This window comes from Xyrauchen texanus, chromosome 8, assembly GCF_025860055.1.
Source record: "Xyrauchen texanus isolate HMW12.3.18 chromosome 8, RBS_HiC_50CHRs, whole genome shotgun sequence".
NCBI classification, from domain to species: Eukaryota; Metazoa; Chordata; class Actinopteri; order Cypriniformes; family Catostomidae; genus Xyrauchen; species Xyrauchen texanus.
The window spans coordinates 32,674,342-32,701,037 of NC_068283.1; the positions used below are offsets into that span (position 1 = coordinate 32,674,342).

The 26,696-nt window shown below is 39.2% G+C and overlaps 1 protein-coding gene across 2 annotated transcripts; it reads left to right on the forward strand.

The window, feature by feature from the left end:
* Nucleotides 1-3,140: 3,140 nt before the first annotated feature.
* cramp1 (cramped chromatin regulator homolog 1) lies at nucleotides 3,141-26,488 on the forward strand. Of its 2 annotated transcripts, none has more exons than XM_052133073.1 (20): nucleotides 3,141-3,252; nucleotides 5,391-5,761; nucleotides 8,553-8,755; nucleotides 10,306-10,459; nucleotides 11,589-11,672; nucleotides 11,783-11,831; nucleotides 12,567-12,652; nucleotides 13,001-13,124; nucleotides 13,688-13,769; nucleotides 13,996-14,841; nucleotides 15,034-15,193; nucleotides 15,408-15,568; nucleotides 18,910-18,978; nucleotides 19,138-19,219; nucleotides 19,332-19,442; nucleotides 19,558-19,727; nucleotides 19,872-20,058; nucleotides 20,173-20,325; nucleotides 21,487-21,623; nucleotides 25,308-26,488. In XM_052133073.1, exons 2-20 carry the CDS (start codon nucleotides 5,392-5,394, stop codon nucleotides 25,419-25,421), a joined length of 3,342 nt encoding a protein of 1,113 aa, XP_051989033.1. In that variant the 5' UTR covers nucleotides 3,141-3,252; nucleotide 5,391; the 3' UTR covers nucleotides 25,422-26,488. The 2 variants fall into 2 exon arrangements, with proteins under 2 accessions (XP_051989033.1, XP_051989032.1); XM_052133072.1 differs by lacking the exon at nucleotides 3,141-3,252 and adding an exon at nucleotides 4,858-5,016.
* The last annotated feature ends 208 nt before the right edge of the window (nucleotides 26,489-26,696 follow it).

Sequence of the window (26,696 nt, forward strand, 5' to 3'; positions counted from 1 at the left end):
CACTCGACTGCCAAGCGATCCAGTGAGAGCTGAAGGTCACGGACCGATGATGACATGAAGACTACATCATCGTCAAAAAGCAGCGATGAGATCCCCAGCCCACCAAACCGCACACCTTCCCCACCCTGACTACGCCTCGATATCCTGTCCATGAATATCACAAACAGGATTGTGACAAAGCACAGCCTTGGGGGAGACCAACCCCCACATGGAATAAACTTGACTTCATGCCGATGACCCGGACACAGCTCTTGCTTTGGACATATAGGGATTGGACCTCCCCCCCACCCCTTACTCCCGCAGCAACTCCCACAGTCTCTCCCACAGACCCGGTCATATGCCTTCTCCAGATCCACAAAACACATGTAGACCGGATGGGCATACTCCCAGGCCCCCTCCAGGATCCTTGCAAGAGTAAAGATCTGGTCCGTCGTTCCACTGCCAGGATGGAACCCGCATTGTTCCTCTTCAATCCGAGGTTCGACAATCAGCCGAACCCTCCTATCCAGCACCTTGGAGTAAACTTTACCAGGGAGGCTGAGAAGTGTGATACCCCTGTATTTGGCACACACTCTCTGATCCCCCTTTTTGAAGAGGGGAACCACCTGTCCCAGACTTCCACGCAATGTTGAAGAGGCGTGTCATCCATGACACCCCCTCCACATCCAAACCTTTCAGCATTTCTGGTCGGATCTCATCAATCCCCGGGGCTTTGCCACTGCGGAGTGGTTTGACTACCTCAGTGACCTCCCTCAGGGAAATAGAATCTGATCCCCCATCAGCCTCCTGCTCTGCCTCTAGCATAGAGGGCGTGTTGGGATTTAGGAGTTCTTCAAAGTGTTCCTTCCACCACCCAATAACCTCCTCAGTTGAGGTCAACAGCGTCCCATCTTTGCTGTATACAGCTTGGATGGTTCCCCGTTTCCCCCTCCTAAGGTGGCGGATGGTTTTCCGGAAGCACTTTGGTGCGGACCGAAAGTCATTCTCCATGGCTTCTCCAAACGTTTCCCACACCCACTGCTTTGCCTCCCTCACAGCCGAGGCCGCAGCCCTTCGGGCCTGTCGGTACCTTGCAACTGCCTCCGGAGGTCTCTTTCTTCAGTCGGACGGAAGCCGTCCGACTGAAGCCGTCGGACTGAAGAAAGAGACAGAAAAGCTCTGCCGGAGGTGTGAGTTGAAGATCTCGTGGACAGGGACCTCCTACAAATGTTCCCAGTTCACCCAAACTACTCGCTTGGGCTTCCCAGGTCTGTCCAGAGTCTTTCCCCACCCCCTGACCCAACTCACCACCAGATGGTGATTGGGTGACAGCTCTGCCCCACTCTTCACCCGAGTGTTCAAAACGTAAGGCCTCAGATCCGACGACACAATTACAAAATCGATCATCGACCTTCGGCCTAGGGTGCTCTGGTACCACGTACACTTATGAGCCTCCTTATGTTCGAACATGGTGTTTGTTATAGATAATCCATGACTAGTATAGAAGTCTAATAACAAACATCCACTTGAGTTCAGATCAGGGAGGCCGTTCCTCCCAATCACGCCTTTCCAGGTGTCCCTGTCATTTCCCACGTGCGCATTCAACGCGCATTTGCCTCACCAAAATAAGCTATTTTTTTCCCCTCTGTGTTGGATTTATTAGCATTGAAATCATAACAAGCATACAGTTATTTAACAGTTAAGTACAATTTTAATTATCTGCTTCACAGTCAAAACACAGCAGCATCAAATCTGTTTTAATGGATCATGTCTAACAAAACTTGGAAGCAAATGAGAAATGTACTTTTACCTCTCATATTTTTTTCCCCCTTGTATCTGAATTAGCTGTGCATGTACAGTATGTAGTAATTATACAAAGTTGTTCAAAAGGTCTTCATTCAGAGATTGCGACATCCACAATTATCAATTAGGCAAAGAAATGTGTGATGCAGCGGATTCCTTCAAGATCAAAGCACAAGTGTCTTTTATTCGGACAACATGATGTGGTGTAGTTCCACAAATTTACTGTGATAAACCCTTGGCCTTTAGTTTCATTAAAATTATAGGAACAAAATTTACCGGTTATAACTGGTTACCAGCATTTAAAAATATAGTTTTCACTCCGGAACAATTGAAAATCACTTTGATTCGGTTTTCAGCTACGATCTGCTAAAGAATTTGTTTGTTTTCGACGTTTCCTTGAACTGTTACTTTAGACCACTGTCTTCTTCTTCTTCTTTTTTTTTTTACTATTTGCATTCTTCATGCATATTGCCACATACTGGGCAGGGAGGAGAAGTTATAATAAAAAAGGACTTAAATACTGAACTGTTTCTCACCCACACCAATCATGTAATTTCTTATGAAAAGAATTTAACCACTGGAGTCTTATGGATTGCTTTTGGCAGCCTTTATGTGCTTTTTGAAGCTTCACATTTCTGGACACAATTTACTTGTATTTTATGGAGCAACAGAACTGATATAATCTTTTTAAAAATCTCTGTTTGTTTTCTGTAGATGAAAGAAAGTCAGAAACATCTGGGATAATTTTTGAGTGAACCTTTAATATCCTCTTTTTAAATAACTTGTATACTTTTGAAAGTTCTTTTGTTGCTATTTTTTCTAAACTGGACTGTATTGTTGTCAGATTGTACTCATTACAGGGATGTAAATATTAAATTTAACAGTTGGATTTTTTTTTCAGTCTTGATGTAGCTAAAACATGTCAAAGGGAACGTCTTCCTGACCTGCATGCTATTTATAATATTTTCATTTTAGTTTTCATGATATGTTATATTTTCATTAATATAATAATATAATAACATATTTTCACGTTATATAATTAAAACATATATATATATATATTTTAATGATTCAGGCTCCGACTAACAACACTATTCCTCCCGTTTTTTCGATAGTTTCTTTGTCGGTCTTTGTTTGTTCTATTTGGGTGGGACCGTTATTTTAAAATGTTTCCGAAATGAATTAAATGACGCTTTGTTAACATAGGATTTGATTGGTTGCTTTTGAAAATACGCCCCTCTTTGTTTTATAATTGATTGGGTAATGTTTCTGTCAATCAGGTTACGCTAGCATCAACGTGCAGCCTTTTGACCAATCACAGGATTTGTTTTTGAGTTGTGGTAGGCGTGCTTGAGCGCGAGGAAAACAGGAAGGGATGCAGTTCTCAGTAGTTCTCCTGCTACCCCTCTGGCCCGATTTTTTCTGGATACCGTGGAGTTCTCCGGGGCCATAAAGAAAGATTCTAAACAGGTATAGAGCTTATAAAATCATTTTCAAGACATAATTATTGAATACACATCCGATATGTTTACCGCAAACGAAGCGGGAACTGGTCTGTTTAGCTAGCAAGTTAGCAGACCAACTTTTCTCAACGACAGTGCTGCTGGCATTGCTGGTTATGTATTAGCTGTTGTTAGGTATCATGTATGGTCTAAGCAATCAGACTGGTAGCCTCATTTTGTTGTATACTTGTATGTCCCCAAAATTACACTTTGTAAGCTTCTGGCCGGCTAACAAGCATAATTTATCATCAAGACATTGTTACTTTGACAGGTAACCAATTTTGTGCAACAAATCTCAAGTTTAGAATTAGGTTTAGGTTTAACAGTAAATCCAAAAGACCATATAGTGGTGTCCACAATTGTGTATGTGGCATAAGATCAATTGTCAAAGTATATGGAGTTATTTATTCTCCACCTGTCACTGTTATTGTTCTGTCACGCAGATTCTCTGTAGGCAAGTACAGAGCTTCATGCAACGTAAGCTTTGTCCTTTGTTTTTGGCTTGATTAAACATTTACATTTGGGAACAAAGGTCTTTAAACGAGTAAAGTGGGTGAAATAAAGGCATTTTTTTTTTTTTTTTATCAGAATGGTTCCCTCAAACAGTGATTTGACACTGGGCACTGACAGATGCAGCTGTTGAACAGCTGAGGTCAGCGTTGCCTAGCTGCATATAATTTCATAAAGATATTATTACTATGTTATGAATGAAATTAATCCAGTTGAAAGTTGTTTTGCACTAAAGGTGGAAAGTTGTTTTGCACTAAAGGTGGTCAATTGTCAATTGACAACTGTCAATTGAACAGTGCATATCTAAACATGCATGCATTTAGTGGACATTAACAACTGAATTTACAGAGGGAAAAACTCTTAAGACTAGGCATGCATCTCTGTTTGTCCTGTTGGATATTGTCTGTCATGTCAGAAAGGCTGCATACACTTCTGAAACAGTTAAAGACTACTGAAGACACACCCTAATCTGGCAAAATATGGTGACAACTGACTAGTGAAAACAGGATTTTAAACTGGGCGAGAGAGGGAGGATTTGAGAAGTAGAATTGTCAGGATTGTCACTGCAATGAAGAATCGTGTGATATGTTAAAATTATTGCTGTTTACTGAACGCACCATACCACACCCCCTCTCTTATACGTGATCTGTTTGTGCTCTATCTACTCTGTCACTCATGCTTGTCGTTGAGATGATATAATCAACCCACGCTTTTGGGGGGGGGATAAGTTGATAATGTAAATGTGTCACTTAGCAAAAAAAATTAAATTCGAATAATTCATCAGCATATGCTCTTCAAGTTATGATGGCGTATTTTAGAGTAAGCAAAGTCCTGGGAGAGAACAGTTTTGTGTGTGTGTGTGTGCGCATTCGATTTCATTGACTGAAATGCTGAAAAGCCTTCGTTCTGACCTATGCAATAATCAGTTGAAACACTAGCTTGGTCCCGCAGCGTTTCGAAATAAATATGCATATAAAGGGCATTATTGTTGTGATAAAAATTATTGAGTTTATGAGTCAGAGTTGCTGTGGCTGCAAGTGCTCCCAGTCGCGCTGCGCGGAGTTGAACCCCAGTAGGAGCAGCAGCCAGGAGAGGACGACTTTGCCTGACCTCGTTTGCGCTTTGAATATGTTCAAATCCGTCAAGTTTTGCTCTCCAGAATCTTCGAACTCATGGTGAAGAGAAAGAAGACACCGTCTGCTTCCGAAGAGCTGGAAAATGGGTGAGAGCGCGCGAGAAAGAACCACTTTAAATAGAGGTCGAATGCGCGAGAGGTTTTCGTTGTCGTTTCTGCGAGGCGCTAAAGTGAAGGCGCTCGCGCTTGAATTTCAGCGTAAATAAACGTCAGCTCGCAACTCAAGCCGAGCACAACTAGACAAAAGGGCAGCTGGGTATTATGCAAAATGTGTGTTTTTGATCCAAATCGTGAATAAGCAAAGGGTTGTTTTTCGATGCGATTTGTCGGGACGGCGAGAGGGGATTTGAAACACACAGCGGCGGCCATGTTTTGTTGAGGAGAATGTCGTCTTTCCAAGTTGATCGTTGTTTTGTCTTGCGGGAAATGTTTACATACATGTTTCGTTTGTGTTTTGCCAGAATGACAGTGGGCCAAGGGGGCGGTTCGGGAGTCGAGGGGCCGAGCAATCCGGCCCGAAAGCCCGAAGGAGACGAGGATGGAGAAAGCGCAGATCAGACGAGCGAGGAGACGAGTACAAAGAGAGTCGGAGAGGAAACACTTAATCCAGCCAGCACGACCAGCCCTGATTCGGCTCCCACTATTTTGACCCAAACATCAAGCCCACCCGGAGCCCAGGTGAACCCGACAGCCCTCTCATCAGCCCTACCCGTCCCGAACAACCAGGACCAGCATCATTTTCTCCGCTCCAGCGTGCGACCTCCGAGCAAGCGGATACGGAAAGATGCCGCGTCCCCGGCGCTGAACGGTCACGGTGGTGCGAAAGCGAAAGGTGAGTGACCATGTCGACGTGTGTCCATTGCTCACCTGGACACTATGACCGTTTACACCCCCTCCTCATACTACTTTATCGCTTTTAACCGTTTACTAAAACTCCTGTTCACGTGTTTGTGAGTTGCTCGTAATTTGACAACTGAGAGAAGCTCTCGTACATTCTGGAGTGAAAGTGATCTGACCAACTAAAATCTAACCAGTGGGATATTTTGATTGCGTTGAAACCATATTTAATTATGTATTAGCATCAGTGCATTCTCTCTAATGAGTCGAATCAATGATTATTTATTTTGTTTGATATTACTGGTTTTGCTGTCATAATCCATCTTTACACTGTAAAGTGGCACAGAAGCTGCATGTGAAGTGGCATTTCTGTGTTTACACAGACTGTTTAATGCTGTTCAGAGCAAGCATAAATGTATTTATGCAACAGATACAAATGCATATATATCTTAATGAGATAAATATTTAAAAAACAAAATTATAGGGCCTGGGTATCTCAGCAAATATTGACAATGACTACCACCCCTGGAGTTCAAATCCAGGGTGTGCTGAGTGACTCCAGCCAGGTGTCCTAAGTCCTAAAATTGGCCCGGTTGCTAGGGAGGATAGAGTCACATGGGGAAACCTCCTCGTGGTTGCGATTATGTCTTCTTGCTCTCGATGGGGCGCGTGGTAAGTTGTGTGTGGATCGTGGAGAGTAGCATGAGCCTCCACATGCTGTGTCCACGGTTTCGTGCACAACGAGCCACGTGATAAGATGCACGGATTGACCGTCTCAGAAGTGGAGGCAACTGAGACTTGTCCTCCACTACCCGGATTAAGTTGAGTAACCGCACCACCACGAGGACCTACTAGGTTGTGGGAATTGGTCATGTCAAATTGGGAGAAAAGAGGATAAATATAAATTAATAAATTGTATATTATAAAATACACAGGACTGTGCAAAAGTTTTAGGTACTTGTGAAAAATGTTGCATAGTGAGGATGTCTTCAAAAATAATGTCTTAAATGGTTATTATTTATCACTTAATGTCATAGAAATTCCTGTAAACATAAAGCTAAATTAATATTTGGTGTGACCCATCTTTGCCTTCAAAATGGCACCAATTCTCCTCGGTACACCTGGACACAGTTTTTCTTGGTTGTTGGCAGATAGGATGTTCTGATCTGCTTGGAAAACTTGCCACAGTTCATCTATCTATTTAGGCTGTTTCAATTGCTGTCTCTTTATTTAATCACAGACTAACATAAAGATGTTGAGATCCGGGCTCTGTGGGGGCCGTACCATCTGTTGTAGGGCTTCTTGTTCTTCTATTCAATTCTATTTGCAAAAGGAATGTTGAAATCTAAACATTTATATTTCCTACTGATGTATAAAAAGTAGGATATATAAAATAGCCATTTTATCACAAATGTGTTTGTGAAAAATATAATGTGCTTAAGACTTTTGCACTGTACTGTATGCTCTGTCGTGACAATAACAAAGTTTAAGGCTGCTCTGATTTTATTTACACTGAACCAAAGCAGCATCAGAACTGACTTTGATACCAGGGGCTGAGGTGGGTCAGAGCTGGCATCTTTTCATCTGGCTTTTATGTGACTGTGTGATTAAACACAGTTTTGAGCAGGCACATAGCAGGATTAACTTGGCTGTGTAAAGATGCCTAATGTGTCGCAGTTGAGAACTCCCATTTAGGAGTTTCACTCTGATGTAGCAGCATGTTTCTGCTGATGAATATGTTTGCATCAGCTCAGGGTATGGTCATTCTGCTTTTACATTTAATCAAGATCACAGATTTCAAGTCATGAGAGTCTTTTTGTAAGTGCAATGTTTATTTGAAGATGTTGTTTGCGAGCCAGTATTTTGGACAATATGTTTGTTTGCGCTGCAATGTTTGCTAAGGTACTTGTTGTGTGTTTAATTGAGAGGGGGAGAGATGTTGGCTTCTCTGTTTCCACAAGTGTGGTTTTTGGATCAGTGCACTAAGCAGCAGGTCTGGGCTCCATCTGAGGGACTCCACACACACTTCCTGACATGCAGATACACTCCTGCCAATATACACCTAAATTAACACAGTGCATGAAAAGATTAAAATAGGTTATAATCAATAGGCCTGCAGTCTTTCTAATTAATGTGGGAAATATATCATATATATATATATATATATATATATATATATATATATATATATATATATATATATATATACTTAATTTTGTAAATAGTGGAAGGTTGTATTTATATTACTCCAAAAATACATATAGCAGACCAAAAGTATTATAAGTAGAATGTAATAGTTGGTTGCAGAGCTATTCATGGAAAATGTGCTTTTAAGAAGCACATTTCAGCACTCTTTATTGACTACCTCATCTTTTGTTTATGAGTGACGGTTGTTTTTTTGTCATATTGTGTGTGTGTGTGTGTGTTTCCTTGAGTGTTTAATCTTGCCATTTGGTTGGTGTAGATATGTCGTTTTAGTGACATTCCATAGCACCCATTAAATTAATTATACATTTTTTTTTGAATGTGGACCTGTGATAACACTGATTATGTGGTTTATATTGCTTGTGGCTACAAAACAATCTAAATATTCCAATGTACAGTAATGCATAGTTGATGTAGAATTTTTTAATTTTTTTATAAAGGTACACTGGCTATGGAAATGTTTTGTAGTGCTATTTTATTTTTATAAGAACTTGATCTTGCGATGCATTTCTCTGCAGGAATTACAGAATATCTTGAGATCTGACACACTGACCCTGTTTCTTTTCCTCTCTCTGTCTCAGGTGCAGAAACGGGTCCCTCTGTTTGTGTGACAACCGCTGTGAGTTCCACAGGAGGATCTGGGACAAGTGGGACATCCAAGTCGACCACAAAGGGCCAGGGCCCTGCAGAGAAGGAGGAAGGGGGAAGTCAGAAACGTGTGCGCAGACAGTGGGAGTCCTGGAGTACTGAGGACAAGAACAGTTTTTTTGAAGGACTTTATGAGGTGATTTGTCAACTTGAGTGAAAATAAAAATAATAACTCCCTGTAAGCTTTTGGCAGTTTTTTTTAGTAGTATTTTGATTTCTATGTTCTAGTTTCCATTTCTCCCTGAATTACCAGGGATAGACTGATCTGACTGTACTAATGGAGCTAGTTTATTAACATTTAATTTCAAAAGGTGCAAGAGAAGTTTGATGTCTTTTATTGATATAAAGATTAGTAATGGAAAGATTTTAACTTTTGTAAACTGGCGGCAAAAGTTTGGAATTATGTACAGATTTTGCTCTTATGGACAGAAATTGGTAAAGTGGCATTCAACTGATCACAATGTATTGTCAGGACATTAATATTGTGAAAAATTACTATTACAATTTCTTTAACTAAGAACTTCTTAAACTACTTAAAATAGCTCTCATCAAAAAATCCTCCACGTGCAGCAATGACCGCTTCAATTATCTGTTGTCCAATGTCTGTGTTTCTTTGCCCACTCTAACATTTTCTTTTTGTTTTTCTGTTTCAAAAGTGTCTTTTTCTTTGTAATTCTCCCCATAAGAACTGCACCCCTGAGTCTTCTCTTTACTGTTGTACATGAAACTGGTGTTGAGTGGGTAGAATTCAATGAAGCTGTCAGCTGAGGACATGTGAGGTGTTTATTTCTCAAACTAGAGACTCTGATGTACTTATCCTCTTGTTTAGTTGAACATCTGGCCTTACACATCTTTTTCTGTCCTTGTTAGAGACAGTTGTTCTTTGTCTTTGAAGACTGTAGTGTACACCTTTGTATGAAATCTTCAGTTTTTGGGCAATTTCAAGTCATTGTATAGCCTTCATTCCTCAAAACAATGATTGACTGATGAGTTTTTAGAGAAAGCGGTTTTTTTTTGCCATTTGTTACCTAATATTGACCTTAAGACATGCCAGTCTATTGCATACTGTGGCAACTCAAAAACAAACACAAAGACAATGTTAAGCTTTTAATGAACCATATAGTTTTCAGCAGTGTTATAATGGCAAGTGATTTTCTAGTACCAAATTATCAATTTATCATGATTACTCAATGATAAGGTGTTGGAGTGATGGCTGCTGGAAATAGGGCCTGTCTAGATTTGATCAAAAATGACTTTTTTCAAATAGTGACGGTGCTGTTTTTTACATCAGTAATGTCCTGATTATATTTTGTGATCAGTTGAATGCCACTTTGGTGAATTAAAGTACCAATTTCCTTCAGAAACAGCAAAATCTGAACATTAATCCAAGCTTTTGGCCGCCAGTGTATATTAAAAGTTATTTTCCTAGGGAAATGTTTTCAAGATGAGATTACAGATAACGAGACTGTAGCTTGGTTTTGTGCAGGTGCTAAAATGATTGGCTTTTTAAAAACTATTAATTATTATCAGGGTTTCAGATTGAGTAATTTGACAGCGTTGCAAAATAATGTGATTGTTACCTTGGTTTTGGATTTATTTTGTTTAAATCTTGTGATATGTAAGTCATTGTTAACTCAGTGTTGGTTTTCTTTTTCTTCTCTCATTCTCCGTTCCGTTCTCTCATAGAATGGGAAGGATTTTGAGGCTATTCAGAATAATATTGCCCTTAAATATAAAAAGAAAGGTAAACCAGCCAGTATGGTGAAGAACAAGGAGCAGGTACGCCATTTCTACTACAGGACCTGGCACAAGATCTCAAAACACATTGATTTCAACAATGGTGAGACTGACAGACATTTTACTCTAGTGTTTTATTAGCAATTTGTTGTGTGTTCTCTTCCAAAAACAGCCTTAATTTAATGGCAATTCTAACATTTAACAATTTCCTCTCACAAAATATGCTTACACATTTACTGCATTGATTAATTATGTAAATCATATATTGCACTATTTAGAAGTGGAAATGCTGCATAGTGGCAGTGTTAGCTTAACTAAGCTAATGTTTTGTATTGCTATCTAGAGAAAATACATGAATTTAAATGTTAAAATGCTCTGCACTTTTGAAAGCTCAGTAGCTTAGTTAGTTTCATAGATTCATAATTAAATACCATGACAATTGAACCTCATTTTCCAGCATGTTGCACCTGCAAATGCCTCTTCAAGTTAGCTTTTTATTTCCTCTCGAATGCTTGTGAAATATATCTGTCAGCCATCTTTTTTTTTTGCACCCCAAAACTAGCTGCAACAAGAATGTTTCTGACATCCAATATAAATTCAGTCTGTCACCTTCATCTGTGAAGTTTATTCTACTCTGCTGCCACACTGCCTGATTTGTTTTCAAATAATTATTAAACATAAGTGTGCCCACACCATGCACATGTGTATACATGTTAATGAATAGATCCCATATCCTTTTGTGACTTGAAGCCTTCATGCACCTGATACATCAACCACTCCACATTACACTGTATGCTTATTATGATATTCTTTGATGTGTTTATAAAGTGCTCTTCTGCCTGGACATATTGGTCATGTTTTTTCCACTTCAGTATGACTCCGTAATTTTCAAGCGAGTTTCATCATGCAACACATGGGCTGTAAAGTGACGTCACATAATGTATATATGTCAGAAACTCTTCTTTGGTCATTGCATTGGGTCTAGCTGCTTTTCAGCATCTCATGCCATGAACATGTTTTTAATGTGCTGTGTTAAGTTGAAATTTGTTCTTTTAAAATGTACCTGAAACAAAAACATTTTAAATGTGCCTCAAAACCCATTGTTTCTGTTGAGTTGCCATGAGTTTTTCTGTTCACAATTTTTCTGTTGCAGTTTTTTTGTAATTCCGTCAAATTGATCACAGCCTCTATGTTCGTCCTCCTATAACTTATTTTTTTTCTCCTCCTCTCAGTGTATTCACGTGTTCTGAAAAAGTCTTCTCAGGAGCTGTATGGCCTCATCTGCTATGCTGAACTCAGGAAGAAGGTTGGAGGCTGTAAGTATATAAGCTACATGCATTTCTTGATCAAGGGGGAAGATTTTAAATGGTTGCACATGAGGACATTTTTAATGAAACATTCCTTGTTCTCTTCCTCTTCTTTCTAGTGATGGATGACAAAAATGTGGCCAAACTAAATGAGCTTATCCAGCAGGGGTAAGTGTGTGCATGTGTGTGTGCATGTGTGTGTGTGTGCGTGTGTGTGTGCGTGTGTGTGTGCGTGCGTGCGTGTGTGCGTGCGTGTGTGCGTGAAAGAGATGAAAAAATCAGGTCATGTACAATGGAGTCCAAAAGTCTGAGACCACATTGAAAATCTTGGATTCAAATCTGTTATAAACAAGGTTGTAGGATTTTTAATAATGTAAAACAAAGAAAAGACTAGACATAAAATTAATAAGAAATATTTATAAGGTGCTTTTTTAAAATGTTCAAGTCATGCTGGGATAAATAGACCATCATGTTTTGCACAAACCTGTGGAGCACGACATACCAAATACTGTAGATTTTTTTTATTATTACAATGTTTTGAATTCACTAAATTTGTTTTGCTGATAATATAATTGTATAATTAATATAAGTAAAATTTGCAAAACAAAACATAAAAAAAAAAAAGCTGCAAGACAATCTCATTTAATACTGCAAAACGCTAGAGAATATAAGTGCGTTTTAAGCCTAAGTTTAAAAATAGACAGTGATGAAGCTTGTCTAATGTCAAGTGGTAGCTGATTCCATAGCCTAAGGAATATAAGAATAATGTGTTGATATAAAAAAATGCTGAAGAGACACATTTTTACTAGTGGTCAACTTTTGGACCCCACTGCATACTGTGCTGTTTCTCTGTTGGTTGTCATAATTGCTTTACATGTACAATTTTGTGTGTTGTTGTTTCAGAGCCACAACGGTGCGTTCCAAAGGCAGAAACCTGAGGATCAAAGCTCCCATGTGCCGTGCACTGAAGAAACTCTGTGACCCAGATGGTGTGTGTGAGCGTGAGAGTGAAACCTAGAGACTGATATATAGAGTGTTAAAAGATTGATTTTGTTTGAGAGTTGAAGAGATTGAGCTGAGGTGAGAACAGAAAGATGAAAAAATGGAGCACTATGGGTATTAGGTGGAGAGAGGTGGTGGATGAGTGTGCCATGGATGCTCTCCAGGTTGTAGGACGGTGTGGTTTTTCATGGTTTCAGGCTGTGGGACAAATTGGAAGATGGGAGTTCTTACAGATTTAGGCCACCCACTAACAGACTGGAGGTGGTGTTGTGGGTTTTCAAGTCTCTCTTACAGTCTTCTCATTCTTTTTTTTTTTTTTATTCTTTTTTTTTTAGGTGTGAGTGATGAGGAGGATCAGAAGCCTGTGCGTTTACCTCTGAAGGTCGCTATGGAGCTTCAACCACGGAGTAACCACTCCTGGGCACGGGTTCAGAGTCTAGCCCATAATCCTCGGCTCAGGTAAGCTTCATGCCGACAATACCTCTCTCACATACCTCACTGATAAACCTGTCTTAGTTGAATTATTCATACATTCACTTGCCTTCACTTGTGTTGTAGCTTACTTATTTTGGAATTTTAAAGTCAACACAAAATGCCATTTGCAGCCAATTTACTTCAGTAATCTAACATATTTTCAAGTGGATAGGGATATTAAGCTAGAAAAAGTATTGACGGGCTTGATTTTATCTATTGGGAATCGATTGGATTGTGATAATTGGGCATTATATTCCATAATGGAGCCAGATGGTTGAAGGCTAGGGGTTTATATTAGTAACTGGGCTTGGTGATGTCAGCCAAAAAGAAAAGTCATTTTAGAGATAAAGCTATTTATTACATTTTGATAAAAGATTAAGAAGACAAACTTTTTGTTATTTGGGATAATGTGCACCATCGAATTGTGCACAATAAGACCAGGGACATGTATTACAATTTTTTAAAGTTGCCAATTTTGATTTCATGTTGACGTTAATCTAGCAACAAATTTGGTAATGTCCATCCAATCCTTGGGCTGTGTTTTGTAGAATGGTCGTTGAACTGCACCGGAAAGTTTCCAGCCTCATTGAATTCCTGAAGCAAAAGTGGGCTGTGCAGGATCAACGAATTGTATCCTTGTATTCAGATCTCAGCAAGATGTCTCTCTTGGAAACAAAAATATAACTTATTTCCTTTTTCCTTTCTCATCTGTTTTAAGAGATAGATGTGCAGTACATTTGAACGTTTGTCTCAGGAGATTTATCAAAGATCGACATGCAGCAATCAGCACCCAAACCTATGTTTTGTACATATACCGCTTTTAAAGAGTTAATTACCCTTAACTTGTCATGTGTAGCGCAAGAGCCTTGCAGAACGAGAAGCTCTGGATGGCCTGGCCCAGTCTAGTGAGTCAGAGGACCTGTTTCTGTTTCCGGCAGAGAATAGCACAATAACCACTTTACCAGGTGTGGCTCGTGTAGTACACTCAAAGGCCTCTTGCACGGTACACTGGCAGGAAAGTGGGCGTGGCCGGACAGGTATCAGGGACTTGCCCGCTGCTCACATTTTGGGTATTCAGCCTGCTAGAGGGAAATCAGGCAAGTCTGGCCCAGTAGGAGCAGACCCAAAAAGATGTGATGGACATCCCGTTGAATGTTCGGATAGCAGCATTTCAGCTCCAGGGTTGGAGAACAGTGTAAATCTGGCACTTAGCACTAACTCTCCATCTGTAAGTCCAGTTAGCCCAACCCTCACTTCCACACTCCTTATTGGACAGGAGGGAAGTGGGGCAGGGACTGTGGACCAAGAAATAGTGAGTCAGACTCTGACAGATACTAGTGGGCAGGAAAAAGAAATTGTCACTCAGGGAGACCATGCCCCTACAGAAAACAGGACAGAGGAACCTGGAACAGCTGTGGGGGTTACATCAGAAAAGGGCCCGCCACAATCTGAACCTGCTGGGAGTAGTGAGGAGGTAGGTGGGACTGGACGATCTCCTCAGCAAATCAGAGAAGAGGGCTGGAGCTCACAGGGCTCTGAGAATGTGACACTGGCAGAACTCTACCTCATGTTGGGCAAGCCTGGGAAACTACAGTTAGAGTATGAATGGCAGCCGAGTTCCCGCCCCTCAGCCCTGTCCACCTCTCAAAGTGTGTTTCGGTGTCTCCTGAGACTGGTGTCTTCAGAGGTCAACCCCAAACCAGTGAGTTTTCTAAACTTACACTTGATTTTCTCTCCTTTAAACTTTTACAAACCAACTATAGAAAGGCCCAAGACAAGCATTGCAAAGAAACTTGTTAGAAAATGTAAATTCTTACAACACAGATAAACGTGACTAATTCTCACTTTCCTTACTGCATTTTAATTTTCTCTTTTAACTATCCCTTTGTCTCAGACTCCAGACGTGTGTTCAGTGGGGACTTCACCATTTAAGTCAGGACAGGAGGAATCATCTGGAACTCCTCCAGGCAGAACACCAGCTGGGGCGACTCGCAGCCCAAGCTGGGGCCGACAGCAACATGCAGCACGCTCTAAAATTCTTCTGAATAATTCAGGTACACTTGGACAGCCTTAATTGTGTCTTCATTAAAGCCGTGGTAACCCCTAGTGTTACTTACATATTTGCAAAAATCTTGTTTTTCAAACACTCTCATATTGATTCAAAATTATGACAAAAGCATATTTTCATACTGCTACTTTGTATCAGTCTAATAATGCAACACTCCAGGAATCAGCTAGCTGGAATTTAAATAGATATGTTCTCCATAGGTGGGAGAAACCTACCGCGTTCTCTGCTGGCCTCCGGAGGTGACAGCGAAGGGTTTGCTGTCCCGACGACCCTGCCTCCTAACAGCTCCCGCCAGCTGCGGATGTTCTCTCCTAATAAGGAGGCGGAGCTAGCCTTTCGCCAGCAGCTGGACTCCATCAGTGTGAGTTGTGTGAATTGGATATTTACTGTCAGTAAATGGTCAGTCTTTCATGACTGGCAGCAATTGAGTTAAGCCTTGTTTATACTTTCGCCTGGCACCACAGTGCGTCCTGTACACTCAGCTCTCGACGGCATTTATACTTGACGTGCACCACGTTGCGCTCTTCTCCAAACAATAGATGGCAGTGCAGAGAAAATGTCTGATCAGTGAAGAAGTGCTTTTCTGAAGTTTCATTTACCTTGCCAGGCAGGAATTATAATAATATTTAATGTTTGCTGGTTATATGCAAGACATGAACAAAACAAAAACACTTAAGAACCAGTAGTAGGCTTTTATCACTGTCTGTCAGTGGCTAAACTGAAACACTTAAGTGTACCATTGAGATACTAGTTTTATATTTTAGAGCCTGGTCAAAATTATGACGTTTACGTTTAAAATAATTATATGATATTCACGTTTAAAAACGCATTAATAGAATAAATAAACAAGAGCTTTTCAGTTATATTCATGAAACCAAACTTTAGAGTATTGTTTATACCTTTTTATTCAGTGTACAAAAGATTGTGGATAAATAGGCTTGTCTTTCTGAATAACAACAACTGAGGAGGTTTATGACCCTACTGTCCTATCAAATTATACTGGTGTTTTTAGCCAGTTTACAACCATTTCTCTTACTTGCATGATGTTGTAAACCAACTAAAGCCCACTAGCTCTTTAGATGTTATTCCCCCACAGCTACTTAAACAAGTGCTTGATGTAGTGTGATGCACTCTTCTACATTTGTTTAATAAGTGCCTTGAATCAGGAGTTGTCCCTGACTATTTGAAGCGTGCCTTAATACAACCCAGACTTAAAAGGCCTAATCTTGATTCCTCAGTTCTATCAAATTTTAGACCCATTTTTAACCTCTCTTTTTTATCTAAAATACTGGAGAAAGTAGTTGTCCACCAACTTCAGAGTTTCTTAACTGAAAACTAGATTTTTTTTTTTTTATACGTTTCAGCCAGGATTTTAGAAATCTCATTCTACCGAGACAGCTCTCTTAAAAATTATGTTTTATTAGCCACTGACTCCAGAGATTCTGTAGTTCTAGTACTGTTAGATCAGAGTGCTGCTTTTGACACTGTGGATCATAATGTTCTTTTACCTAGCCTAGAACAGGTTGTGGGCATAAAGGTTTCAGCCTAAAGTTGGTTTCAATCATACCTTACAAACAGGAGTTTTTCAGTCAATATAGGCCAATTCTACTCTGAGTCTGTTCCTTTGACTTGCGGTGTACCCCAAGGTTCTACTCTAGCTCCCATAATGTTCTCACTCTATATGCTACCACTTGGTTCTATTTTTTAAAAACATGGCATATCTTACCACTGTAATGCAGACGACACACACTTTTATCTTCCACTGACTCAAAAGAGCAGTTTAGACCCCTTGGTAGCTTGCCTTGTGGATGTTAATGCAGCAATGTCTTAAACAGAGATTGTGGTATTTACTTCTTCTAACACCAAGAGTAATGCTAATTTAGAGCCCTTAACACCCTATGTTAAACCCTACGTTAAAAATCTGGGAGTCCTTTTGGACAGTGCTCTAAAACTTGATAGACAAGTTAACCAGGTTGTAAAAGCCAGTTTTTATCAATTGCGAGGCTTGGCAAAAATGAAGTCTTTTCTCTCTTTTGAGAACTTTGAAAGGGTGATTCATGCTTTCATTTCCACTAGGCTTGATTACTGCAAATCTCTATACCTGGGAATTAGCCATTCTTCTTTAGGTCGCCTTCAGATGGTTAAAAATGCGGCTGCTAGAGTTTTAACAGATGCTCGGAAGCGGGAACATATTACCCCTATTTTACGGTCACTGCATTGGTTACCTGTTCTCTATAGAATTTATTTTAAAGTGCTCATATTGGTTTTTAAGCCTAGAAACAGTTTAACATCATCATATCTCTCTGGCCTGTTGATAGATCACCACCCAGTGAGAGCTCTCAGCTCTGCCAATCAAAGCCTTTTAGTGGTTCTAAAGTTAAAGTCTAGGGGCGATCGGGCATTCGCCGTAGCAGCTCCCAAACTTTGGAACAGCCTACCAAGTCAAATTAGAACTGCCCCCACACTACCTATTTTTAAATCTAAGCTAAAAATCTTATTTGATTTGGCCTACAATTTGTGACGTGATTCTTTACTGATTTTAGTTTACTAATAGCCTACAGATTAATAACTAAAACAATTATAAATGTAAAGATAATAATAATAATAATAATCATAATAAATAAGCCTAATAAATCCTCTTGTGTTCCCAAAATAATACTGCCAAATATGTGTTCTTATCGAATTTGTGTTTTGGTAAAAAAAAAAGTTTTCAGATTATTGAAACCGAGAAAAAAAGACTATACATTCACTTGTTCCACATGACCGGCTCGTGCTTCACACCTATGAATAAACAACGAATCAGACACTGGCATTGACGCTTTCCTTTAGTCTTAAAATATAATAAAGTGTGTCTCTTGAAGCACGTGTCTTTGTGACTAACAGCATTTCTTGTCATATGTCACTCCGAGACATCTTACCTGTTGCGGGTAGATAAGCAAAAATTACCTGTGCATGGAATACATTTGGACGAGGAGCCGCAAAGTGGATTCAGCCTCGTCATATTTGACAGGTCGCGTTTGCTAGTTTCACAACCTGGGCTACTGTTTTTTTGCTGACTTTCCAGATATTGTCGATCATCGTCTGTCAATTGAGTGCCACAGTCACCATCGGGATCTTTGTAAGAAATCGGCGATATCGATTATATCCTATCACCCAGCCCTATTGCGAAGGCTAGGCGACAGCCGCGATGACATCACTTTATGCGGACGAACTCTTGTGAATGAGTGGCTGCATCAAGTATAAACAGGCTTTACACATCACTTAGGCTTATTAATGTACTACAGCAGGAGTTGTGAACCTTCAGGCAGATTTTCAGCCAATCCAGGGACCCCATTATATAAAAATTATTTCAGTAAGACTATATAAAATCTTCCATTTATAACTTAAACAGACATTACTACATTATCTGGTAGTAGAGGTTGTTTTTCTTGACCATAAATTAAATAATAACCTATAGAACAAATTAACCACATTTAGAAAGAAATATTAAAATATATAGATTTTAGTTATATATATATAATTTGAACACATACAAAATGTTTTATATATCAGTCCATAGAACCCCAGTTCCTGGACCCCCAATTGAATTGTTTAATTCTATGAGATCCAGAAACTATAATCATTAGACTTTATCACCAAAATTTTTGTCAATTACTATCAACAGCCTTTCCATTCTAATCATGCTTCTATTTTTATCTTCAGTCGGATATATTTTCTAAGCAACGGAAAATCGGGAGGGGGCGTCCACTGAGAAAACCTCTTGTGGTCCAGGTGAGAGCAAAATCTCATAATCTACAAACTATAATAGACAGTGCAGCAATTTTTTATGAACCAATAAACTACTTTGTACTCCTGTCTTTAGTTCTGTTCTGTATCTGTTATTTACACCTGTCAAAGGATAATAGTAGTATGTGTTTCTATTTTCCACAGAGAACACTGCTGCCACGAACAACTGGAGACACTTCACCACATGTGTGCTCCTTCTCTATTCTCTCCAATTCATCTGCTACAGGCAATAAAACTACACTTATTCATAATCACTCCTACACACTGTCAAATACGCTTTTATTCACACATATGTCTACCTGATCTGTATCTGAATTTTTGGAATTCCTCTTTGTCAGGCACAGGTTCTTTTCGTCCAATAAACACTCGTCTTGCCCCAACAAACCGCCAGCTCTCTTCTAAAGCTCCGTCCACTGCAGCTAGTCCTGTGACCACCAGTCAGCTGTCCAGTAAGACCAAAATCTAAACTATACAATGCAAAATGCATTTATATCCTTGACTTTCTAAATCCACCACTATGCATTTTGTTTAGAAAAATGTTACTTAACTTTTATATGATTTTAGGTGCAATTGACCTGGCTGCAAAATCTGCAGGCATTATCCCTGCCAGCCCCTGTCGAGAAATGGAGACCCCTAGCATTGATAAGTCCATTGTGGACTCTAAAGAGGCCATGGACTCAGAACCTGCTGCACCTGAGCTAGAGCCTGATGTACTTGATCAGGAGCTCTCTGAGGTGAGAAGAGAGAGAAACTGGCAAAAATAGAGAGAAACTTCACATTTACAAAATGTTCTCCCTATTCCTTTGATTGTTTTTGGATGCATGCGTAATCATGTGTTTATCTGCTACTAGTCTGATCTTTACTATCTTCGTCTTCAGGGATCTCTGCAGAATGGTGTCTCTCCACCATCTCCAGGGGGTGAAGACTCCCTCTTGGCCCCTCCCAGCGTTGCCTCCTTATTGGACATATCTCTTCCGGGACCCCCAGAGGAGTCTCTCCCTTCTGGAGAGCAACAGACCCACATCAGTGACTCTATTATCGAGCTCGCCATCAACTCGCACTATGGTATGACCTATCTGCATGTATGTTAATTATATTTGGGCGTTAGACAGAGACATTTCTCTGTTACGACATGTTGCTTTGCCATAGCTCCTCACTTTCTTTCTTTTCCTTCCTCAGGTGATGGATCATTGCTCTCACCTCCTAAGCTCAATGGGAGTGATAGATCTAAGCTCCTCCCCTCACCATGTCACAGTTGGATGCCCTCCCCCACACACGACCCTCAGTGGTACCCAAACGACTCTACTGATTCCAGTCTTGGCTGCCTGCTCTGTTAGTAGCAAACATAATGCCACATAACACAAACACATCTTCTCATGTTGTGCATGTTAGACATGATAACCATGATACCCAAACATGTTGCTTTCTCAGCAGTGGCTATTTGTTCTATGAAGTAACTAATTGCACCACATTCTCAGCAATAAAGAAGGTGGTTTTTAGCATTAAACTAGACCTTATTCACTCTAGTAACATCTTTGATTGTAAATCTATCCCTCACAGCCTGTGTCATTCCCATTAAAAATCAAAGATTGTGCTTGCAGAGGCCTGAGTATCTCAGCGAGTAACAGGGTGTGGTGAGTGACTCCAGCTAGGTCTCCTAAGCAACCAAATTGGGCCAGATGCTAGGGAGGGTATAGTCACATGGGGTAACCTCTTCGTGGTTGCTATAATGTGGTTCTCTCTCTCGGTGGGGTGCGTGGTAAGTTGTGCATGGATTCTGGGGAGAATAGCGTGAAGCTACTCCACACGCGCTAGGCCTCCGCGGTAGCGCTCTCAACAAGACATTTGATAAGATGCACTGATTGACGGTCTCAGACACGGAGGCAACTGGGATTCGTCCTCCGCCACCCGGATTGAGGCGAGTCACTACGCCACCACGAGGACTTAGAGCACATTGGGCATTCCAAATTGGGGCAAAAGGAAAAAAAAAAGATAGTGCTGAAATGTCTATGGCAGACTTTGACATATTTCCACCTTAATTTAGATGGGTAAATAAATCTTACAAACATTTTTTTTCATTTGTTATTATATATTTATATCACTATATTTTGTGTTATTACCCTGGTATTTTAAAAATATCAACACCGCAACAATAATTGTTATGGTCTCCCATTTACCTTTATATAAGTTTACACCGCAATAATTTACTTCTGCAGTCTAAACCGGGAAACAAGTTAAGGGTCCATTGAGCTGGGCAGTTTTTAATTGACATACTGTTATACTATGCTTGGCCTTTTGTAGTAAAGCAAGATATCAGGGTTCTCTTGCAAAGATAGATAAAAGGACATTCCTAAATAGATAACAAATCTGTTTTGAGCATCACTGTTGTTCCTAGTAAAACATCACTTTGAGGGACATCGATACCGGCTCTCTCATTGAATCAGTAGTCTCTTCACTGTTGACAAGTATATTCTTCTTTTTCACTGATTGCAGCAAGTCTGGCATCTCCTGATAAGACAAGAAGGACAGCCCTCCCCCCCTCAAGCAGTACAGCCTTACTTGGACCCAGTCTGCTGGACAGCAACTCGCATGATTGTTTTCAGTCCCGTGGCCTGCCTGATGCAGCCGAGGTGAGAGGGCTTCTCAACACTCACTTAAAACACAGGACGTTCCAGCTGCTGACTCATAGATCAATGTCATTTGATATGGCACATTATAAACAGGTGCTCCTGTGTGTTTTTTTAGTTGCTGTCTAGTGTTGTCAAAAGTACCAGTACTTCAGTAACAAGTTGGTACTAAAATCAAAAAGATTTAACAATACCAGTGTTTCTGCAGTGCAGGTATTAATGACTACAGACTCAATTCGGTATCGGCATGCTGTCTGACTAACGCATGCTGTCTGACTAACACATGACTGCTTTCTAATGCTTATGCGCTTATTTGAGAGTGTGCTCCGTCACTCCTTTTTCACTGAAAAGTACAAGTAATCAAATTAAAATATGTTCTAGTGTGATTATTAAACTGTGAAAGGCTGCAGTCTTAGTCTGTATTCGAGCTGCGTGGTTTATATGAGTGTGAAGCAGACACGCATTGAAAATCATTAGGCTGGTACGAGATGACGAAGCAAAGCACTAATCCACTGTGAAGCGCACAGCACATATAGGCTACACTGGTGGCCAAAAGTTTAGAATAATGTACAGATTTTGCTCTTATGGAAAGAAATAGGTAATTTTATTCACCAGTTACATTCAACTGATCACAATGTATACAGGGTTCTTACAAGTTGCTTGAAGTACTTGAATTTGTCTTTTTCAAATTTAAGTCATGGAAAACCCTTGAAAATAGCAATTTTTACCAAAAGGTGCTTAAAAGTTCTTGAATTATAGACAATCTTAAAATACGTTGTGTAAATCGTTTAATAAATGAAATTTATTTATTTATTTATTTTCTGAAAAACACTGCGATGACAGACCACTAGACCATTGCTGAAGCAGGCAGCACATAGACGCTGTTACCTTTGGCAATATGGGCCAATCAATATGGGTCAACCACAATCAATTGTTACTGGAATATTTACAAATATATTTTATAGATACTGCTGTGGCGGATTTAACAAGTATGAATTCTTGCAACTCTCAGTTTTAATTAAAAACGTTCTGAGATTTGAATACAGATCAATGGAGGATTCAGTTTTGTGAGCCGTCTAGCGCCACCTTGTGTGAAGAAAGCTTTGTGTCTCACAAAAATAGGGGATTTCTGACAATTTGGGTCAATGTCAAAGTTTTTTGACAAACATGTCCCTTGACTTTTATAGTCATGAAGAAGCTTTCAAATAGCAAAAATAAATAAAAGGTATCATCCTATAGCCTAACCTTTAATGATGTGAAATGGCTAAACTCTGTTTTGCAAATTGTATAGAAAATATATTTGAAATTGTTAATTTCCTGTAAACAAATCCTTGTTCCCTTCAGCTGGTGCACCACTTCTATGGCATGTAAAGGTATTGGTGTATTTATTTTGTACTTATTTTTTAATAAAGGCATTAGTGCAAGGCCGAACATGTGTGCAAAAAAAGCAAAACAAAATGATTATCAATAATTTAAAATGAGTGTTTGTCCCTTGATTTCATGGCATTGGTGTTATCAATGTTTAAAACGTATTTTTGTTTTAACAATTGTTTTAAATACAAAACATTGTGGGAAAAAAAAAATTTAAGGTTACATTTCAGAGGCTGCATTAATATGCATTTAATGATTTTCCCCAGCATGTTAAAAGTTATTCATTCACATTTTAACAGTAATATTTTCATACAAAATGTGGTGTTGTAACCCATTTAACCCTCATTAGTGAGAACTCCATGTTAACTTGCTTCATTTGTGAAACAAAATTAAATAATAAAAGAACAACAGCCAAGTTGTCCTTTATGAATACAAATTAATAACAACATGTTTCAAAATGTTTACCCTCAGCATTTATAGGCAAAAACTGAACTAAATGGAACATTTCTGTATTTTGTAAGTTGGAAAGTCATTTTTGAGAATGACCCATTTGCAATTTAATTCAGTTCCTCACATAAATCTGTTGTGTGACTTTAGAAAACATGAAACACAGCACGAGTCATATGGACTACGGTTTTCTGACCCAGTTATTCACTTTGTTGGAAAGTGTTTTGAGGGAGCACACTACAATTGCACATCAATTTAATCATGAATGAACCAAAATTGCTACTGTGAGAATATGTAGTTAAATATGCTCATTGTTGTACTTGTAATATGTGGTGTTTTATAAAAACATTTACAGAATGGTTAAAATATTTGTATTTAAAATAACAAAATAAAGAATTTGTTTTAATGACATTTTGAGCATAGTCCTTGAAAACAAATAAAAAGTGCAAAGTCCTTGAAATCCTGTGTATTAATAATGTGAAAAATGACAATTTGAAAAGAAAAATAAAAAATTCAGAGCTTCTTAAACTACTTCAAAGAGTTTTAGACCTGCCAACCTTTCTGCATTTTGCGTAGCAGGTACGCATTTTGACATTAAATTACACTGGTACGATTTGTCACTCTAAATTACACAAAAAGCTGGTGATGCCTTTCTGCCGCATTATTAGGAACAGTGAGACCTTTGAGATGACAAAAATGCTCTGCAAGCAGTAATGTGCAGTTCTGAAAGGTTTAGGAAGCAGTTACTGTGGATTAATTGGCATTAGTGGTTGTTTTTGTATCACTGACTTGACTGTGAACCGTGGCTTGTTTTGAGCGTTGACATTGTAACTAAATTACACAAAAAGCTGGTGATGCCTTTCTGTTCAATTGTGCACATGCGGTAATCAAGTCTAAAGGCCGTTTCACACAGGACGCGGCAAGTGCGAGTGTCTGGTTTTCTTTTAATTAGAGGCACGTGGAAAGCGGCAAATCGCAGGCATTTTTTACTAGCTGTGCGCAGGCTCCACGCAAGTAGTGCGCATACACCCAAAATCCTTCCACTTTCACTAGAGACAAATATTTAAATATTTTATATTTTACTGAGTGGCTACGGCAGCTGTGTCTGTGTTATTCACAGCCAATCATAAACATTTTTACTGAGCTCATAGTAGAGTAGACTGCTGAAAACTTGGAAGAGGAATTTCCCGAGTTATATTATGCCTCAAAAATATCGTAGAGATTTGAAAAAGCACGACTTGGTTTGCAAAATTAAATGTTCAAAATTCAGTGCGTGTCATGAAGCTTTATGTTAGTCATAAACTTTACAAAAAGTATTTTACTAAATTCTTATGAAATTATAAATAACAACAAATAAAACATGATTGTAATGAGCAAAAGAATGCATCAGGATCTCTTGTATGCAGATCACAGACACGCACAAATCAACAATAAACACAAATGCCATTTTTACTTTATCATTTGGCGTAACTAAACAACTAATGATTTGATATAACTTCTATATGACTATATACGCAGTTAAAGAAACAATGTGAAAATCAGTTTTGAAATCAGTTTAAATATCACTTTAAAATCAGTTTTGTCAAACTACATCTAAATTTTACATTAGAGTGTTGCCAGGACACTTCTCTTCAGGTGAGGTAAAATAGGTGCAGAATATTTCTCTCGCATACATTGTAAATCTAATGCTGCTGTTGGAAAATTAAGTTTTTAGTTTCCTAAAGTTGTAGTTTTCTGAAGTATGCCGTACAAGAGAGCATTTTCAAGAGTTTTCGGTGGAGGAGTACGAGTTGGTGAAACAAACAAAAACCCTGAGAACACCATTGAGTGTTTATGTCATTGTGTTGATTGCCTGTTTTCTCTATACAGGTGGATACCCAACTGGCCTGTATGATGAGTGAGAGCAGCGTTGACTACATCGCCCGATTCAATGACCTTGCACAGGAGCTCTCTGTCACAGAAACGACCCTCCCACCTCCCTAAGGGATGGATGCTCATGGAGCTGCATTATCTCAAATGTGGACTGCCTGAACCAAAGAATGTTAACCAGAGCAACAGACTATGTGGTTCAGCTGTATGAAGTGCAATAGACTGCCAGGATTCACAAATGTGGATTTGTCAATGAGAGAATGTGCGGTATGTGCATGGTTGTAATGATGTGCCTGTTGTGTTATGAGACACATTCAGGACATTTAAACAAGCAAACAAACAAAACTCCAGTTTACAATGCAACCTCATGTACAGACAAACCTGCCATATCTGAACATATATCTTCTGTCTTCTCATCTGTATATGTCTGTTAATTTGTCATTGTCTTACTTTTTGTATGCGTGCATGTGCATGCATATGTAAGTAGAGTCAAGGATGACAGTCTTGTGTGTTTTGTCTTTAACTTTTTTCTATTGTACTCAGTACATCTGTCTTTTTAACCTTTTGGAAAAGCAACAGGAATGTATCTGTGTGCGTGCTTGTGCGCACACCTTCCATGCATAAGGCGTGTTTTACTCTGACCTCAATAGGGACATTGGGTTATTTTCATTTTAATGTTTTTTTGATGGTAAAAACCACTCTACTATATGGAACCGATGTCAAGGGCTTTTTGTGAGATTAATAGAAGAACTGAATACATATTTGACACACTAAAATTTGAACGATGACACAAATGCAGTAATGCATCGAAAGCAAGATCAAACCTCTCCCCACACAACACTAGGTTTTGGTTTCCTGCCTAATGAATATTAAGCCAATAAGTGGAGGATTCTCAAACAGGGTCTCTGAAATGAGACTATACATTTACTTCTCTGTATGAGTGTGTATGTGTGTATATATGTGAGTGTTTGCACAGATGTAAATAGACAATAACATATCCCAGTATTTACTGCTTTTGTAACATATTGTAAATTATAATAATTTGGTTTATTTATTGAAAAATCACTGAGACAGTGTTTTTGTTTAACATGCCACAAGCAGGCATAAAGAGCTTCTCCTTTGTTTTAAATATTTCTGTATTTGTTATGTGTATAAATAGAGCTACGATAAACTCCTCTGTGTCTGCTATGCATTTAAAGACCGTTTCTGTATGCATCACATCCATTGTTCTTAAAAAGATAGTTCACCAAAAAATGTTAGTCTCATACAAGTTTTGTAACAACATAAGGGTGAGTAAATGATTAGTGAAATTTGCGTTTAATATCTGGATTCTGCAGAGGGAGTAATAGTCCCGCCTTTTCGATATTTGTAATTGGGCAGCTGAAACCA

Excerpts from the sequence above, each read along its gene's own strand:
- cramp1 (XM_052133072.1), top strand. The coding sequence starts at position 4,967 with ATGGTGAAGAGAAAGAAGACACCGTCTGCTTCCGAAGAGCTGGAAAAT. Across the intron at positions 5,017-5,390 it reads TCCGAAGAGCTGGAAAATGG|AATGACAGTGGGCCAAGGGG; the intron begins GTGAGAGCGCGC and ends GTGTTTTGCCAG. Across the intron at positions 13,125-13,687 it reads GCCCATAATCCTCGGCTCAG|AATGGTCGTTGAACTGCACC; the intron begins GTAAGCTTCATG and ends TGTGTTTTGTAG.